Source organism: Colossoma macropomum, unplaced genomic scaffold, assembly GCF_904425465.1.
Source record: "Colossoma macropomum unplaced genomic scaffold, Colossoma_macropomum, whole genome shotgun sequence".
Lineage (NCBI taxonomy): Eukaryota > Metazoa > Chordata > Actinopteri > Characiformes > Serrasalmidae > Colossoma > Colossoma macropomum.
In genome coordinates, this window is record NW_023494807.1 from 14642312 (window position 1) to 14655803 (window position 13492).

General features: G+C 38.0%; 1 protein-coding gene across 2 annotated transcripts in view; it reads left to right on the plus strand.

The window, feature by feature from the left end:
- The window catches only part of yeats2 (YEATS domain containing 2), a 79277-nt gene that overhangs the window by 50959 nt on the left and 14826 nt on the right, over positions 1–13492 (plus strand). For both annotated transcript variants that reach the window (XM_036556167.1, XM_036556168.1), the window contains exons 19-23: positions 2717–2896; positions 4216–4537; positions 6547–6681; positions 12783–12860; positions 13018–13174. In XM_036556167.1, coding sequence (XP_036412060.1) covers positions 2717–2896; positions 4216–4537; positions 6547–6681; positions 12783–12860; positions 13018–13174 — 872 coding nt within the window. The remainder of the gene's footprint in view (positions 1–2716; positions 2897–4215; positions 4538–6546; positions 6682–12782; positions 12861–13017; positions 13175–13492) is intronic.

Sequence of the window (13492 nt, forward strand, 5' to 3'; positions counted from 1 at the left end):
GAGAGGGAGAGAGAGAGAGAGATTAGTTTTTTTATACAAGAGCAATGAACATCCTGTCTCTACAAATTCAGTAAGTTTTTCACTCCTGATATCGAAATTTTCAGCATATTTGTAATCTTTCTCACATTCATTTTATTACCAAGAGACAGTATATTTTTTTTTTGTCAGTATTCAAGTTTCTTCATTTTCTAACTTTCTCTGTCTATCAGAATGTTAGAGTCAGGCATGTTCAACGGTACATTGAAGATCTCTTGTTTGACCCTGTATGCATTTGGATCAGTGTCCAATCATTTGTTTTGAAATAAAATGGTTTAGGTGAATGTTTTGTAGTTTGTTTTCTGCTCAGTTGGACTCAAATGATTGACTGTTGAGTTATACTTTAGCTGAAGTGATGTACTTTAACAAATTAACAAATCTATTAACAAATTAAATAATTAAAAAAAATAAAAAAAACAAATGATGATGTCTTTGAGCACTGTATTTTGTGTGAGGAAGCCCTGGTGTGATGGTTACTTTATCAATTAATATAGACACCTCTCAGCTAAATCGCTAAGAGGTACAAAAATTTTGTTCCCTTTTAGATTCAGATTTTAGATTGTATCAGTATAAGCTCTTAGATTGACTTGTTTCAAAGTTTTACTTGGCACTTGGCCAGGTTATGGAGGTTTCAAACACATTCTGATTAATTAGCTTGGCTGCTGCCACCAAAGTGAAGCCCTCAAGTCTGATGAAGATATAAACTTATTTGTTGTTTGTAAGCACTGTGCACGTGTCACAGTAGGCTGCTCAGTCCTCTCAGAGCACAGTCCTTTTTGTTTTGTTAACTAGTTTGTTAGCCTGGTTTTCCTTGCGTATTTACTTAAATTCATCACGCGCCTGTCTAATATAAGCTTTCACTTGTCTCAGACAAGCAGACAGCCCTCATGTCGAGCCCTAGTTTAAGAAAAGGAACAGTTTGGTAAAAAACAAAAAAAAACAAATTCACACATTTTCTCCTGGCCCAAGGCATGTCCAACGTGGACCTATGAGGCTAATGTAGCTAACAGTCAGTTTAGTTTCAGAACACTTCCAAACTAAAACCTTGTTATTCACATCTCACACTAATAACCTCCTACCACGATAATAGGGAGAGTTCAGGACAAGAGAAAGAAATACACAGATTGAGGAAGAAAAAGATATCAGATGGGACCATTATTTAAGTTAAGGTGCACATGCTCCGAGTGTTCTGTAGCCATGCTTTTAATAATACATGATTTAACAGGAAAAAACTCTTTATTTTGGCTCAGTCTGTTCTTTGTTATGTAAGGTAAATATCTACATTCCCACTCCTACGAACCCTGGCCTTTGGTGTGCACTCTCACACACAAACATACAGTTATGTTCACACAGTATGTACTGATCAGCACATAATGGTAATTAAAGGTGGCCAATATAGTGATTTTGACAGATCATGTTCGTAAGAGTAGCTTAATGATGGACCCTAATAATGGGGCCAAATATAATGTTGGCACCTTTACTGAGTGCCTATGATCTAAATAATTCTGAAATTGTATCTGAATGACTGCATTCCCAGGATTTAGTGCCCTGGAAACAATTGATCTTGGATAATAGCTGTTTGTGCGTATGTAGTAAGTTGTACAGTGAAATTAGTTAAAAAGTTTTGATAATGGGGTTAGACGTTTGGTACAAAAGCCCAACAGATATGAGGTATTTAGCAAATTGCCCCAGAAATATTATTTAGTTAGATTTTCATCATAAAAGTTGTTCCAGTTGTTTACTGGAATTTCACTGGCCTAGCTAGCATTAATGTTACATACAGTACTGTGCCAAATTAAAATTAAAAACCTATTTAAGCTTTATTTGGGCAGTAAGCATTTTTTGCACAGAAAACACAATTATTAGAATAAATATAAATAATAATAATACAGTAAATAGTGATTTTACATGTCACAATGTGTGTTTAATCCTTTCAAAACCTCTCCTCTAGGAAGCCAGATATTAATTGTAGTTATCATCCATTATCTGGTTTGGCTAATAAATGTTTCATTATGTTAAATGAGGTGTGCTAGTGATGGTATTTAATACATTTTTGTGATGGCAGGGGGCATACAGGAGACATCTGGAGCAAACTCTGTTTTCAAACTAGTTGTGAAATTCAGGAGGGAGGGCAAAGCTGATAGACTTGCAGGTGTCACATATGAAGGAAAGAGACTGTTAATTCCTGCCTCATCACCTCTCTATATTTTAAACTAGTGTGAACAAGAATGATATTTTGCAGGCTTTCCTGAGAAAATGAACTGATTCTTATCAGTTCTGAAAGGTTAGGGTACTAACACATAGGGGTGAGTCAGAGCAGTCAATTATCTTTTTCTGTAGTGTAGTGAACCGTGCATTCATGGCGCTTTTCAGTTTAGCCTGTGCTAATATAAAACATATATTGCACTGTTAATTATTGACTTACTTTGAAATAAATGTGTTAAATCTATACATAGTGAAATTGTCATAATACTAATCCAGTTAGGGTAATACAAGCTTTGAACTGATGTCATCTGTAAAATAGCTGCTTGCTACACGTTATCCATGTATTTTGATTACATTAACTGGCAACATTCGCTTTCGTTTATCATTGGTCACATTAGTAGTGTTAGGTTAAAATCTTATTAATACCCTTGGTTCCTCAGGTCTCTTCCTTCATTTTTTTGTGCTGTTTTGGCAGGTGGTGGGCGGGTCTCAGGGTTCTCAGGTGAAGCTGACTGATGGTTCAGTAAAGGCAGTAACAGCAGCCGCACACCTGTCCAAAGCGGGCACTACCACCTTAAGGATGACGGGAGGCATCATCACGGCCACCAGCTCTACACAGAGTGCATCTGCTGCCGCTGCCCCAACCTCGCAACAGGTGAGAGACACGCTGGACTCATACAGTTCTCAGGCCTCAGCCCTGGCGGCCTGGAGTGTTAGTTTTGTAATTTATCATAGTGTATTATTTAAACTACAAACCCAATTCCAAAACGTTTGGACAATATCATCATCATCATCGTTGTTAACCGCTTAGTCCAGCTAGGGTCGCGTTGTTTGGACAATATGTAAAATGCAAACAAACAGAACGCAGAAAGTTCAGGGACGGCCAAAGAACAAAAATGAATGCCCATGATCTTTGACCTCTCAGACAGCACTGCATTAAAATAGGCATGCTTTTGTGATGGTTATCTCCGCATGGGCTCAAGAGTACTTGGAAAGACTGTTGTCAATAAACACCTTCCATTACACCGTCTGTCAGTGCAGTTCAGAACTGCTGTCCAGAATATGAAAATGTGTATCTTATCAAGCACGAAATAAAACAACAAAGGCCTTGTACGGTGGCACATCTGAAAAATTTGAACATTTCAAAAATTTCTGCTTTCAGAACTGGATCAATTGGTGTCTTCAGTCCCCAAACGATTATTTATGTTATGTACTTTATTGGTCCTACAAAGAAAATTTTTTATTTTGCTGCCCAATCGGGGAGTAGCACAGCGTCGCCAGCAGAGCAGCACCGTCTGGGGCAGTAGGAGGTTAAGTGCCTTGCCCAAGGGCACAACCAGGTATACCAGTCATGGGATTTGAACCCAGAACCTTCCGCTTGATGGCTCATTTCTCCTACCACTAGGCCACGTAATAAGTTTTATTAAAAGGAAAGATAACACGGTAAACATGCTCCGGTTCCAACTTTTTTTGGAACTTTTGCGGACATCAAATTTGGAATGAATTTACAAAAACAACAATGACGTTTATAAGATAGCATATAAATTTTATACAGGTTAGTACAATTTAATACAGGTCAAACAGCCCATTAGGATTCAGATTGAAAATGGTGTACAGATTTTGAAGCGTATAGTTCACAAGTTAGCGTTTGTTTTAACATGCTATTATTTGTGAAAATGTGAAAAAATGTATTTGTACTATTGTCCATATTTTACAGCTGACAGCATGTCATGCAGCTTGAATAGGTGTTTTGGATGTTGCTAATCACTGTCCTTAAGCATGTTGTTAACAACATTAGCCATATAGTTACAGTGCAAACCGACCAAAGACACCAAGTATGTTTTAGGTGATCGACTAAATTTTTGATAAGGGGAAAATTTCATAAATTTGACTTTTTTTTTGTAAAAAAATAAATAAATAAAGCAGAATTGTTTAAATGAGTTAAACTTTTATTTCCTCTCTTTTACCCTCAAGCCTGCAGAGGGAGCCGGAGCACCCACAGCTCCATCAGTCTCAGGGGCTAAAGCAGCGACACAGCACCCTGTGTTGATGGCAGCCAATCAGGCTGCAGTGATCAACGCCGCCAAGAGTGCCAGCTCAGCAGCTAACGTAGCAAAAAGTACCGGCAACATGGTAACCGTCGGCAAGAGCGTCAACATGCCACTCATCAGTCTGTCAAAAGGTGCAGGGACGGCATTAATGGGTGTGCCCAAAAGTGCCAGTCCCTCATTGGTAACTGCAGCGTCGCTAGTGGGTGGAGCAACAGTCAGTGGGAAAACAGCTGCTGCAATTTCTGGTAACCAGTCATTTCTAGTCTTGTTATAGGCTTGAATGTATATGCACTGTATGTCCAAAAGTATCAAAAGAGCCCTTCTAATGAGTGAATTCAGCGACAAGGTGCTCCCATTCCTTAAACTGGCATTCAGTTTCACCCAAACTCAGCCTGTGTGGCCTCTATAGAAAAGCATTGTGGCCTGTGGCTGAATGCACTCAAATCCTTACAGCAATATTCCAACATCTAGTGGGAACAAACTCCCTGTTAACACCCTTGATTTCGGAAGAAATGTTAAATAAGCAAATGTCTACAAACATACACAGATGAGCCAAAACATTAAGACGCTCACACGTGAAGCAAATAACACTGGCTATCTCATAACAAAGGTACATCAAGGTCTGGGATGTATTAGAAGGTATGCAGTCGGTTCACATAATTGATGTGTTGGATGTGGGTGTAATGGGCAGGCATGAAGACCTGAGCGACAAGGGCCAAATTGTTCTGGCCGGGCAGCTGGGTTGGAACATCTTTGAAACAGCAAGGCTTGTGGGGTGCTCCTGCTCAGCAGTGGCGAATACCTATGGACAGTAGTCCAAGGAGGGACAAACCACGGACCAGCGACAGAGTTGGGAGCCACAGGCTCATCGATGCATGAGGTCACCGAATTGTAGATGGTTACAGGATGAATGTGTGTCATAACATGCAGTGCACTGAATTCTGTTGCATATTGGACAGCATAGCCACCATCTGGTCGGAGTGCCAGTGCCAACCTCTGTCCACTGTCAAAAACGCCTATAATGGCCACGCGAGCATCAGAACTGGGTCTTGGAGCAGAGGAAGGTCATTTGGTTCAATGAGTCCCATTTTCTTTTACATCATGTGGATGGATTGGTACGTGTGTGCTGTTCACCTGAGGAAGTGGTGGCACAAGGTTGCACTGTGGGAAAACTCCAGGCAGTGTTCTGCTGGGAAACACTGGGTCTTGGCCTCCATGTGGACATCAATTTGACACATGCCATCTACCTAAACATCTGGCTGCGGACCAGATACACCTCTTCGTGGCAGTTATATTTAACAATGGCAGTGGCCTCTTAGTGCAGGATGATGCACCCTGCCACACTGCTTCACATTGTTCGGGAATGGTTTGAGGAACAAGATGAAGAGTTCAGGGTGTTATCCTGGTCACCACGTTTCCTAGATCTTAATCTAATCAAGCATCAGGTCCCCATTTCCTCTCAGGATTTAAGGGATCTTCTGCTAATGACACCACAGGGCACTTCAGAGGTCTTTTAGAGTTTATGTATCGCAGGTCTGTGCTGTTTCGTCAGTACACAGAAGACCAACAGCATATTAGGCAGGTGGTCATGATGCCTTGGCTTATCGATGTATCGGGTAGCTGATTGGTGTTAATAGTAGGAAGAGGTAAAAGTTAAATTAGTGTAGTAGTAGTAGTAGTAACTGCCTTCCAACAATCCCCAAAACTAGTACAAGTACAGCTTTGACAGAAACTTCACAAGTAGTATCTGCCTGACTGAATGTATTATTTACCTTAAAGAAATTTTTAATGTACAAGCTTGTCCTTAAATGCTTGATTTTTTTCCCCAAGACTAATATAAATAGTTAAGTTCATGCCTTGGGCGCTTCTGGTCAAATTATATTTTTTGTTGATTTTCTAATTGAAAATAATTACACATCTATAACAGAGCACACTTCTGGACATTTTGCACAAATACTGTTTATTGTTAGAATATAACACACTGGGGAAAAATAAAACAAAAGCTGTGCAAAAGCTATGGCACATTTTAAATTGTATGTTTTATTTTTTTCCAATATGTTAATTAGCAAGTAACTAAAAACTGTGCTCTAAAATTTGCAGAAAATGCCATATTTAAATGTGTTCTCTGTAGAGGATGTGTTAACTTATTTTCACCTAGAAAATCTACAAAGTGTGTAATTTTACCAGGGGTGTTCAAAAGTTTGCATACTGTGCTTATATATTTATGTTTGTTAATGTGTTCCTCCTCCGTTAGGCATGTTAAAGCTCCACTCAGGCCAGTCCAGCTCTCAGCAGACAGTGCTGACCATTCCAGCCAACCAACTCAAGCAGCTCAGCATCAGTGGATCCTCTTCAGGACTACAGACCATCCTCATGCCTGTAGGAAAAGGTAGAGCAACCTCTCTCTATGTACATCACTCTCTGTCACTCGGATCCCTTTTTCTCTGTATCATTCATCCCTCTCTCTACTGTGGCTGTCAATCTGTTGCCATCCATATAATCCTCTCCTTATTTTGCTCCAGTCTGTTCTTTTGTCATGTTTCTGATTGAATCCATCTTTTCCCATATCATTCTGCTGTTTTGCATCATTCTGTCTTGCTATTTCTCTATCTCAGCCTGCTCTTTGTGCATCACTCTGTTCTTAACTCTTTCCATATATTTTATGCCCTCTTCTATATCACTTCATCTTTGTCTGTCTGTATACTATACAATCCTTCTGTATCTTTGTAACTCTATACCTACTGTCATCACTCTCTCCAAATATTGTTCTACTCTCATACCTCTCACCCTCTCAATCCACTCTCCTCTCTCTCCCCTCTTCTATAACCTACTCATTCCTCTCAGGAGGCCACTGTGATACAGAATTAAAACCCTCCCTGCAAGAGAAGACTCTGTAATATCCACAGCCTGGGTATTATTCACCTTCTTCTTTTCAGGCTTGAGTATTACAGATCTACACTCTTCAGGCAACAATATTGTTAATCCTGCCTGTTCATCCCTACAGCCAGCAGATGTTTGGCACTTTAAGCTCGCACTCTAACACAGTCACTGTCTAACACACTGTCCCTACATTGTCAAATAAACCAGTATTAGTGTGCTGTACTTGCGGGATTGATTTGGTATGTTTATCATGACTGTTGGGGCAAAACTTTTTTTTTACCTAAATTGATAATGCCCTTTACGCTGTGTCAGAATTTCATGAAGAACAGATCAACAGAAATGGTCCAAAATGGATTACGGTGAATGCTTGTTACTTTAACTTACATTGAAAGTTCAGAGTGTTTTTTGCTTCTCCTTTAAAGTTACTTTTTTGGAGGTATGAGGTTTTGGTCCGACAGCGACGATGTGTTCCCATTAGCCTTGATATTATGATAATTGATATTATTGAATATTGTGATAATTTGCATAAGTGCTGATAGAGGTGGGCAGTACGATGATATCATTATCAGGATAAATTTGATCATGCTTCACAGTATGCTTTTCTGAGCATGCGGTGTATATCATCAGTACTTAAAGACACTAAATGCATGTTTCATTAAAAAGAGAATATAATTAGTCTTGTTTAACTGGTTTTAGTGCAGTACAGAATCCAGTTTTTGAAGGCATTTTTTTTAAATGTGGCACAACTAGTGTATTGTGTCTGTCTGTAAAATATTATGATATGTATCATAAAAAATGTCGTGAAGTATCGTGATGTGATATTTTTGACATATCACTTCCCTCTAAGAGTCACTGTTATGCAAATTATCGTTCTTTCATCCACATGCCATGTGAATTTAATTGCTCTGCTATTATTTAAGAATTTAAGACTGAGGAGAAAACATGACTATTTCTGCTGTTGTAGCTACTCTTTTTTTTATTAATAATGCAATTTCTAATTGCTGTTGTTGCTTTTATGTGTTTTTAAGAATATATGTAAAGAAATAGCACTTGTGGAAAAAATGCCTTGTGCATCTTTTATACATTGATAGAAAACTCGCTAACACGCAAAGTTCTCCTTCTACAGTTGATTTGTTGTTGATTTCCTCGGGTTCATGTGATTAACCATCCCCCTTTTTCAAAAATGTGTGTAGAAAAGATCGCACTTAATTATTGACTGTACAAACAGAACAATACCGATTCAGCACATACAAATAAAACAAAGAACCACTTGTGTGTGAAGTCTGCTCTCCAGCTGAAAGTAAAATGGCTGAGCCTGTCCAGAAGGAGCATGCCAACACACCGGTTTTCCAGTATTTTGGTTTCCAAGTATGTGAACAATAACTGGATGTTAACAGTGTTACATGCCGTTTATGCAGAATATAGTTATCATTATAAAGAATTATTAATACAACCCCATTTCCAAAAAAGTTGGGATGCTGTGCAAAATGTAAATGAAAACAAAATGCAATGATATGCAAATCATTTAAACCCTATATTTGATTGAAAATAGAACAAAGACAACATATTAAATGTTGAATTTAAGAAATTTTGTTTTTTTTTTGTTTGTCTTTTTTTTTAAATATATGCCCATTTTGAATTTGACGCAACAATACGTTCCAAAAATGTTGGGACGGGGGCATGTTTACCACTTTGTTTCATCACCTCTTCTTTTAACAACACTCTGTAAGCATTTGAGAACTTAGGAGACCAACTGCTGTAGTTTTGAAAGTGAAATATTTTCCCATTCTTGTTTGATATAGGATTTCAGCTGCTCATCGGTTCGGGGCTCGTTTGTCGTATTTTTCGTTTCATAATGCGCCAAATGTTTTCAGTGGGTGACAGGTCTGGACTGCAGGCAGGCCAGTTCAGCACCCAGGCTCCTATAATATGGAGCCATGCAGTTGTAATACATGCATAATGTGGTTTGACATCGTCTTGCTGAAATAATCATTTCCTCGAAATGTTGTCTGGATGGCATACAGAGATTTCTCTAGATTCTCTGAATCTTTAATGTTATTGTGTACCGTAGATGATGAAAAGCAAAAGGTCTTGGCTATTTTACATTGAGAAACATTATTCTTCCCAACTTTTTTGGAACGTGTTGTTGGCATTAAATTCAAAATGGGCATATATTTTTCAAAAACCAATAGAATTTCTCATTTTCAACATTTGTTATGTTGTCCTTGTACTATTTTCAATGAAACATATTTTTTAAATGATTTGCACATCATTGCATTTTGTTTTTATTTACATTTTGCACAGCGTCCCAACTTTTTTGGAAATGGGGTTATATTAGAAAATGGTGTAGTTGATAATTATATGCTAATTATATTACCATCAGAGAAAATGTGAGCTACAAGGTAAGTCTCTGTAATGCTTACATAGTACTTCATAACTGAATTTGGATCACAGTGTTATTGTTTATCACGATAATTCAACAGACATTTTTTGTTTGTCTAAATGGTCTTACACACAGTGGTTCATTTGACTTCAGTTCTTTCACTGAATATTTTACAAAAGTGGGCGTTACATTGTATTCTTGGTGTTAGCTGGAGAATGTTGTAACAGTGTGAACTCCTTTTATGCTCATTTTATTAGTGCTGATGTACAGAGGAATCAGACAGTGCAGAGGTTCTGTTGTGTGTCTGGGTTGTTTAAATGAAGGTGTCAGTCATGCACACCCCTGTTTCTCTGCAGTTACTCTTTCCTGCCCTTCTTGTCTGTCTCTCTCCCTGTTTGGCTGTAATTACGGTTCAGATTGATTAGTTAATTTGTCTGAAGGCATCATGATGGCCAGCTCAGATTCTGTGTGTGTGTGTGTGTGTGTGTGTGTGTGTGTGTGTGTGTGTATGTGTGTGGGAAGAGCACCTGAACATCATAGTGTTAGATGAGCCGTTTCCTGTAATGGCACTCACTCTGTTGCCATAGTGATGGGGTGTAATAGAGTGGAGGAAGAAAACAGAGTAGTAGAGAGAGGAAGAGGGAGGGATGTAGGGGAAAGTGATGTCCAAGCAAAACGATAAAACTACATGAGTCATATTTCTCAGACCAGAGTGCCCAAGCTTTCTGTGTTGGGGGCAAAAATGTAATCTTTGTGGTGGGCCGAAGGTCAGAAAGACAAAACACATAGCTGTGAATTCATTAGCAACAGCAACAGCATTGACAAAATTGTGTTATTAAAATAGTGCTAGTAACAGAAAAGAGTAGATAAAACGGTAGATATAGTCTCTTTTTTGCATCTGCCTTAAAGATTAGATGCTCACATGGTGTCATTACATACGAGATGTACTGCCTTGCCTGTAATTCAAAAGAATTTCTTTACACCGATGGTCTCTAAATCTCCTTTTTACTGTGTACCATCTCCTGTAGTGCTATTAACTCCTAACTTTTACTTACATATATGTTGGTACATCAGTATTGTAGGCAGTGATAATTGTATCATGTCAGGGTTCATAGACATATCGTTGCTGTCAGAACAAAACCTTGTATCTCCAAAATGATAACAGGGCCAACTGTAGCCTTTTGGGAGCCCTAAACAGGATTTTTTTAAGGACGCCCCTCTCACTAGCTGATGTACTGTAAAATTAGAGGCTGACTAATAACAGAGCCTATCACAAGCTGTCTAAATTTTTTAAATTATTAAACTCGTTAATTGTGTAATGCTGTTGATTGGATGCCTGTTAGGAGTTCTGATAAGTTACAGTTTAAATCACAAATGACCTTCTCAGCATTCTAGATCCAAAGCTCTGTATTTCATGTATGCAGTATTTCACGCTTACCCAGCTAACTTGAAGCTTTGTTTAATCCTGGTGCAGTGGTGACAGCATTGCTTTTTTTTACCATTATAAATACTTTACTTGCTACATATTTAGATAGTATTACTTCTTTTTCCTTCTTTGGCCACTCCTCCTCATGCTTCACACAATCGGCTGTTCATCATAGATGTCACACTTTCATGTGTACATGCACGCGGTCTGAATATCTAAACCACATGCACTACTTCTTTTTGTCCAATTACCAGTCAAGACTAATGGCATAACATTAACACCACTAAAAACACACACAAAAAAACAACACATACCTTTTTCCTGAAGTTTTCTCTTTATCTTTCCTTCCTCTTCCCTGTTTTTCAGTTCTACTTGCATATATTTTTTTTGAGTCACGATTAACCAGTTACATTTTCTTCCTCACTCAAGTGTCTCAAACAACATAATGGTACAGTAATAACCCAGCAGTTGTTAGTGGGCCTGCTGGTGGCCACATTGTCCTAAGTAGATGCTTATGTAGCTTATTGGTCGACACTGTTTACAGCACAAGAACAAAATGTTCTTTACTTGTAATGGAAGTCAGTGTAACAAGATCGGTAGTAATTTTCGACCATTTCTTTTAGACCATTCATCTTGAAATTTTAAGAGGATGCAAAGGATGACTTGTTTTCAGATTATGCACAAAACTATTATGTAAAAAACTACAAAAGAGGAGATATAAGGTTTTTGCATTAGAGCGACTAAATCATTGTGTATATCGTTGCTTTTAAAATGGCAGCTTTACAGATAAAAGCAAAAATGTTGTTTATTTTTAATATAAGTTAAATTTAAAAATTTAAAGAGATTTTATAGCAATCAGTTTTAAAAAAGTAGAGAGATTTTATTGCCACTTTAGAGCATTTCTATTGGTCCATTCATCATTAAGAAGATAAATTTTAAGTGCAAAGGGTGACTATTGTTTTCAAATTATGCAAAAAAGCAGAGTTAAAACGTTTTTGCGTGTCAGCAGCTATATCATCACGTATATAAACCAGCTGGTGTGCTCTAATGATCTAGAAAAATGAAAATCAGAAAAAATGGAGATACTTGGACTTTTTTTAAACGGTGGCAAGATATATTCGTATTTTATTTTAGAAAATTACAAAGTATGTTTTGTTACTGAATGTTCTTTAAAAATATTTTAGGGTAGAAATGAGAAGCTAAAAAAAATTAAATAAGAGTTTTAGGGCAGCTTTTTTTGGTGGGCTAGACTGAACATCCTCGTGGGCCAACTTTGATCCACAGTCTTACCCTCTCTTAGACTTTCAATTTAAACAGCTTCTAACAGTGATATATCAACCTTTCCACATTTTCCTCTTACCCCATGTGCAATCAGCCAGCCCAGATGTATTTGGTGTCTGAAGTTTGCATCTTTAGATTTGCACTGGAGCCACACAACTCAGATCTTGGTAAGACCGCTAACAATTAGTGGAAGCACATGATTTCCAATTAGGAAAGGGAAAATTGTGTACATTTTTTCACCAAACTTATCACTTTCAGCACTGCCTTCCTTTGGAGAGAGTGAGAATTAGGTAAAAACTATCTCTGGGCAAAATGAGAGTGACTATACTAAATAGTCAGCTGACCCATCATTGTCCCATCGCTGCATGTGTGTTTCATAAGCATCGATTAGAGTATTTGAAGTATTAATGTTAATATAAAGAAGGAATGTCTGTGTTGTGCACAAGTATTCATTTTTAATTATAACTGACAAAGACAATGTGATCACAGTAATACCTGTGTGCGTTTGTGTGTTGCACAGTTGTGCAGTCTGGCTCTAAAGCTGTATCCAGTGCTCAGAGTGGAGCTGCTCCTTCTACCTCAACACCCCTAGCTCAAGGTAAGACACCCTCCACCACCTTTCTCACACACACACACACAGACACACAAACATACATAGTCCTCTTTCAACAAACAGGAGAGAGGAATTCAGTTGTTACAAAGGAGAATGTGTAAAATTGTGTCTTTTTTCACAATTTTGTCGTCTCTGTATGTAGTTAAGACTGAGCCCGGAGTGGTCAGCTCTTCTTGCTCTACTCCAGTGACCCCCACATCTACCCCAGTATCCACAGCAACTACCCCGCTACCTTCAGCCACTCCTGCTACTGTTAAAGTGGAGCAAGGCACTGAGAACACAACGCTTGAGCTGATTAAGTAAGAATGCACTCACAGTGTTATCCACACAAACAGTTCACAACAGAATGAACAAATGCAAACTCAGCAAATTAGAAAATGACTTACTTATTTTCCAGACTTACAGGAATTTACCTTGCTACACAAATTAGTTAATAATTATTATGTAAAACACTTAATAGTAGATTCATTTCCAAAGAGTGGATTCGAAAATCAATTCCTTCTTTTTTCCAAACACGAAATCCATTGTTCATTCATTGAACCATGCCTAGACTTGAGCACAAATGCAAATTTAATACAGTATATGTTTGTAATGAATAGTTAAAGAAATAAATAGAT